The sequence below is a fragment of the Aplysia californica genome, unplaced genomic scaffold, assembly GCF_000002075.1.
Source record: "Aplysia californica isolate F4 #8 unplaced genomic scaffold, AplCal3.0 scaffold00895, whole genome shotgun sequence".
NCBI classification, from domain to species: Eukaryota; Metazoa; Mollusca; class Gastropoda; order Aplysiida; family Aplysiidae; genus Aplysia; species Aplysia californica.
The window spans coordinates 12,972-19,338 of NW_004798165.1; the positions used below are offsets into that span (position 1 = coordinate 12,972).

The 6,367-nt window shown below is 42.5% G+C and overlaps 1 protein-coding gene across 1 annotated transcript; it reads right to left on the bottom strand.

Annotated features, from left to right (window-relative positions):
- Positions 1-2,676: 2,676 nt before the first annotated feature.
- LOC101855604 (polypeptide N-acetylgalactosaminyltransferase 6) lies at positions 2,677-6,360 on the bottom strand. The gene is made up of 2 exons (XM_005110466.3): positions 6,200-6,360; positions 2,677-4,993 (listed from the first exon to the last, which is right to left on the bottom strand). The coding sequence occupies exon 2, from the start codon at positions 4,902-4,904 to the stop codon at positions 3,021-3,023; it is 1,884 nt and encodes a 627-aa protein (XP_005110523.1). The 5' UTR covers positions 4,905-4,993; positions 6,200-6,360; the 3' UTR covers positions 2,677-3,020.
- Between the last annotated feature and the right edge of the window lie 7 nt (positions 6,361-6,367).

The window sequence follows — 6,367 nt, forward strand, 5'->3', positions numbered from 1 at the left end:
CCCCCCCAACTGGTAAAGACTTGCCAATTTCAAGTCGCCCAGGCATGGTACCGGTACATCACCAAAGTTGGTCTAGCTACAGAGTACAAGTCAGACTCTGACTACATTCAATGTCTTCCTCTTCCGTCTTACCAACACCTAACAGGCTCATATGAATTCCTCCAGAGCCTTCTTTGGATTACAAGCTCTTGATGCTGCTGACGTTTAAGATGCTTTCCTCCTCACATTGATGGCCGAAGCACCAGAGATTGAAGATGGCCAGCTTATTGATGTCTTCTTAACATACCTGCAAAAAGAGTACTTTCGGTGGCGTCGGTAGCCTAGTGGTTAGGCTACCGGACTCGTAATCGTGAGATTGCGGGTTCGGGGGTTCGAGCCTCAGCTCGGTTCGATGTTGTGTCCTTGGGAAAGCACTTTACACGAATTTCCCATTTGGCTCGGTCCTTTCGGAGATGGACGTTAAACTCGGAGGCCCCGCCTCTTAAACAACCCAATAGTGTTGATAGGGGCGTTAAACCTATACCATTTCACCATTTCTCCAGAGTACTGACAAACCACGTTGAAATTTCCTCCTTCACTTTGGGCCAGGCAGGACACCAGTTTGCGCACAAACAATGGCTGTGAATCCTTTCATTGCCACCTCTTCAAGGGCCAATATAATTGTCTTCAATGAAATGCTTTAGCAGGAAATAAAGAATAGTCTACAAAATAAATTAAACCACGTTCCATGTCATCCTCTTCCGTCCAACCACCACAAAAAGGCTCAGAGTACGCCTGTAGGGACATTACTGCATAGAAAATTGAATACAAAGAAATAACGACATATGAGTTCCTCCAGAATGTTGCCTTCAACATGCTACCCGTCTCACGATTTTAAAAAATGATCTCAGGTCAAGCCAGGGCATTTTGCAGCTTTTATCTTTCACAATATAACACAACAATCCATTTCTAAAGCGGCCTCTAAAGTTACTGGTTAAATGTGATAGTCCCAGGCCTATAACGCAGAGGGGAAATGAGGGAAAACATATAAATTACTTTATTTAGCGCATATCTAACATTCTGGTACTCAAATCTGTTTTTGATTATGCTTCAGCTTTCAAATTAAGTTTGATACTTTTTGAAGTGAACTTCAAAGAAAACCCCGACGCGTTGAGCTCCAGGGTCAAAGTCAAAGGTGTGAAAGTGATGAAATCAGGCAAAACGCACTGAGATCGAGATCACTGATTGAAATATTTATGTAAGCCATTGTAAAGCAAATTTCCCAAATGGGATCAATAAAGTGGGATTTATTTTTATTTTTGGAATAACGGAAGGGTTTGTTACTAAGTTTTTCTGTGTTGGAATGTGACGGCTATGCTGGGTCTTCGCCTTGAACGAAAGTTCGGTTTCTTCGAACGGCAGTTTATTTAATCGAATATTTTCGATTTCAAGTCGATTAAGGTAGTAGTTGAAGAGTATGGGCTGCTTGCTGATAAAACAATAGGGAAGAAACTAATGCAGTTTCTGGGAAATAGAACTGACATAAGAGCCTTGAAAATCTAGCTCTCATGGGTAAAATTGATAGACTACAAGCAACTAACATGAAAGCCTATACAAACATATGACCGGGAAAGTGCAGATGGATGTTATTTTCTTTTCAGAGCACCAGCGCAAAGAAATGAATGACGAACCATGATCGTCTATGTGTGTCTGTCGCAGATTTGGCACTTGATGAAGCCGATAATTTTTCTGAAAGTTCTACGACCTGCAGGGGTAATACAACTTATAAAGCACATAAAGCATGCCGTAGAGTGTGGATATGCGCTGTACAATGTGTCACAATGAGTGGAATCAGGTGCTTGGAATTTTTTTGGGTGTATGGAGTTTTTGGTAACATGAAAGCGTGGGGTGGGTTTTTTTTTGCCTCGTTTAAGGTGAAAAAAATACCCATCTATCCAGAACAATTGTCGGAATGCGATTGAAGGTGATGGGGGTTGCCTGATTTCAGAGGTAAAATTAGAAAGAAAATGTTCGCCAAAGTGTGGTAGCTCCAATAGATTGAGAGTCCTTGAAAACGTACATTTTTAGTGCCTTTTGACAACATGTTTCAGTAAAACCATATAAGAATGTGTTTTATACGGACATAACAGGTGTTGAGCCAAAAATAAAAGTTCAGTAAAAATTGCCAAAGTGGCCGTCGAAAAATCGAAAGAGATAATTCCACGGCCCATAAATATTCAGCCACTCATATCTCATTATTTTGACGAGCGCCTGATTTCGCCACAATGCCACACAAATGCAAGGATAATTATGATGACGTTCGATCGTCGTCTGTCTGCTGTGAGGTTGTGTGTCGCTCAGGTACTTGCTTGGCCACAAGGATCTGGATCTGTATCGAAGTAGCTCAAATGAGATAAACTGGTACACAAATCATCAGAAGTCGCTACCTCAGAATTACAAAGTTCTCTCTGACATTTTTGGCCGTTTTGGGTTACTAAGACCACGAGTCTTCTCTATTAAACTGTACTATTATTCGGAGTGGTTATCAAGGTATTCAGAGAATAGTATTCAAAAAAATGCTTCACATCTTGTGAAACTCAACATCTTCCACGTCATGTTTCTCAAAACTAAGCGCTGAGCCGCTAGAGCTTTGTAATTTTGGGGTAGCGAAATGATAGATTTAAGCAGAGATCAGCAAAAATGAGTCTTCATTTATTTCTCCGCTCCAGTGCTAAACAATAGTTTCCACACGTGAGTTTTGATAAGTTAATAATTGAATGAAATAAATAACAACATATTGGTCCTTTTCCCAAAATTATGTGGATTGCACTTGAAAGTATAAAACACTCGAATTGAAAAAACAACAACCAACAGGTGGAGGTAACATCAACATCACATAATTCACAACACCACATTGATACAGACGATAATACTACAAATTCAGAACTGGTATAAAATGTACAAGATCAGTGTTGTTTCTTTTTCTTCTTCTTCTTCTTCTTCTTCTTCTTCTTCTTCTTCTTCTTCTTCTTCTTCTAACATTACTTTACGCAGTCCTCCAAAAATTGTACATCAAACTTAAATCCTTTCACAGACTCTCTCGTCCCACAGTCCATCATTCTGAGCGGCGCAGAAATATCCTCTGTCCCCTTGACGCCCACACATGTGTCCGGATCAGACGCGAGAGACAGAGAGTTATGTTTATAGACAAATGCTTGGTACTGGCTCTGAGGCGAGCACCTGGTCAGTCTCAAATAGGCTCCGGTTGTGTACGTAACGCAGAACTTGTTTTTATAAATAATACTCCCTTTTGCGTAAGAAAAAGGCCCAATCCACAGACTGGAGTTGCGGGTAAGAACAAAGTTATCAGACACGTATTGGTAGCGTTCTTCCTCGGAGAGCCTCGACTCAGAGGAGGTTGGCGATGTCGACGGAAGACCCACAGCGTACAAACCGTTCAGGGTGCGGATGTAGCCGAAGTAGGTCGAGTCCTTGTCGGGGACCGTCATTTTTGGCTGACGGAGCAGAATCATGTAGCGAAAATTTGTCAGTTTGCACGTCATAGCGATCAGAGTTCGCTTTAGCAGTGCTCCATCGTTGTCTAAGTCCGTGAAGACATACGACTTTTCGATAGGCCGAGAGTGATAAAAAGAAGGGTCCAGCTTACCTTTGGCCGCGCAGGCCATGTACTGTATGCTGAAGGCGTCCATCCAAATCTTTGACGTAGTCAACATAGAAGTGGCCATCTTGTATTCCTGCAAACTGAAAGTAGGATTAAGAATATCCGGTTGCATCCTCAGAACGCTGGAGGTCACTGAGCCCGTGGGTATGGGCAGAAACACAACGGAATAACGAGACTGTAAAATATTCCCCCCACAGTTGAGAACTTTCAGAGACAGAGCAGCGTCTTCTACTCCGGACGTGAAGGGTAAAATGTCGAAACGCTCGAGACGGACGAAAAAATCTTTCCGAACTACAAACACTTCTTTAGACACAGCTGTTTGGTCGATGAAGAGCGGTTTATCCTTTTGCACCAGGCGCAGTAACATATCGTCCACTCCTCGAACAACACCCAGGTCCCACGTGATCTCTGTTCTGTACACTCCCAGGTTGACCAAACTTCCGTCAGAACTAGCCAGCCGGACGTTGGGTGAGACGACAGCTCTAGGAGTCACAATTAGTTTGGCCACCATTGGCTCCAGCCAGAAATCCGTTAACTGGACTCTACAGTCGACGAAAGCGACGTAATCGTTTCGAGCAAAATTGACGGCGAAGTTCAAGCTTTCGTAGACGGTTCCGTTCAGAATGAACACTCGACAGATCTCACAGTCACTCATCGCGTCCTCAATGACCGTGTTCTCCGACTCTTTGGCTTTCATGTCCAGAACAATGATGATGTCCGTGACCAGATGTTCCGGGAGATACTGTAACGCTCCTCGTAGATACTTCATAGCTTCAAGACCAGAGATAAAATTACGTAAGGTGAGAACTGCAGAGACAGGAGGAAGCGATGAAGAATGGCTATCCCCCTTGAGTATCTCGGACAGTACAGCTGTTTTCTCTGTATTGCTCAGAAGCACTTTCCTCAAAAGTTTGAACCCGGCGTACACCTCGTGACCTTCACCTTCACCTTCGCCTTCACCTTCACCGTCACTGCCAACATTACCGTCTCCGTCACCGACAAGTCCAGAGTCTTGAGACAGTTTCCGAAACGAGATTAGATCAAGGTCTCTCTTCCCAGCTGCCGATATCCTGGTCTTCACGTGACTGATTCCTCTACCAGAAAGTGACGTCATCAGCCTGGCAGAGAAGTGCAGGCAGACCACGAGGAAGACTGCCAGGAGAAGCAGACGAGCCAGGGGCTTTTGGAGCCGGAGCCAGCGAGCCAGGCGGACAAGGATGAATCTTGTGTACATAACGCTCATTCTCGTCTGTCTAGATACAACCACAAAATGTCAGCTCTTTATTGATGAGTTGCAACTCCATTGTTGTGGCGTCACGTGAACCTTGATAACTGCGTGCGGGAAATCAAGAAACTCTTCAAATCTTTACTGGATTTTAGGGGGGTTTATTATGTGCAAATTCAACTTGGGTAAGATTCTGAAGGGGAAAAAATCACCGTTACTTTTCACAACATTAAAATTTAAACCACTGAGCATGTATATATTTATGATTCATTGACATACAATCAATGGCGCTTTGCATACTTGAACATCTGACCGCGTCTATGAATGCTTTAGCTGCAAAAGAAACTGCTAAGTGGTGCAGTATAGCTAGACTAGAAACAGACTAGTAATAGACTAGTAAGAGACTAGTAATATTCTAGTAACAAACTGGTAATATACAGTTAACAGGCTGGTAATAGACCATTGAAAGACTGGTAGCAAGTAAATAATAGATTTAATGATAGCTTTAAAGTCATTAAAGCTTTAAAGATGTTCTTCCATCACAAACAAAGGTGACAGATTATTACACGAATCGGCAATTGGTAAACATTATTATGTACAGACAAGCCAATAATTCAGTTTTCATTGGTGGCTCCTTGCTAAATGTAGCTTAATTCGAGTAAAATTTGAACAATACAAACCAGCAGCTTTAACTGATTGCGACTAAATTTTAACCAACACAAAGCTTGCAGCTTTGGCTATCTTAAAAACTTTAACTCGTTCCAAGTAAAACTACTCTAAGCTAATACATCTTGTATAACTTTGATTGCGAGTAAAGTTTGAACTACACAACATTAATTGCAGCTTTGGCGAATTGAAAATCTTAAATTGATTCCCCATAAACGTTTGATCTACACAAAACAAAAAGCTTTTGCCTCCTGTCACCGTCACGATTCAGTGCAACATCAATGGTTCGAGCATTCAGTTAAGTTCGAGCACACTGTTAAGAGCTCGAGCACACTGTCAAACGTTCGAGCACTCAATTAAGTTCGAACTTACTGTCAGTTTTGAGCACACAATCTAGGTCAAACATACTGTCAAGAGTTCGAGCACACAATCAATTTCGAACATACTCTCAGTTTCGAGCACACAATCAAGTTCAAACATACTGTTAAAAGCTCGAGCACATGGTCGGTGCCATCTACATGATTCTACATAATATTATTACACAGCATGACTCTCATACACACAGGACACATAGTGTCATTTCGCCCTGTGCAAACAGCAAGAATCCACGTTATGACTTGTTTACTTCAACACACAAGGGCACTTACAAACAAGACATAATGTTCGCAGCAGCCTCTCCGCACAGTAGGAATCCGCATTACGACTTGTTCAGTTCGAGACTGGGGGAGGCGTGGTAGCTTCACATAATATCTCGCCCACTCCTCGTTGTCACAGCAGCGTGTGTGTGTGTGTGTGTGTGTGTGTGTGTGTGTGTT

Excerpts from the sequence above, each read along its gene's own strand:
- LOC101855604 (XM_005110466.3), bottom strand. The coding sequence starts at position 4,904 with ATGAGCGTTATGTACACAAGATTCATCCTTGTCCGCCTGGCTCGCTGG.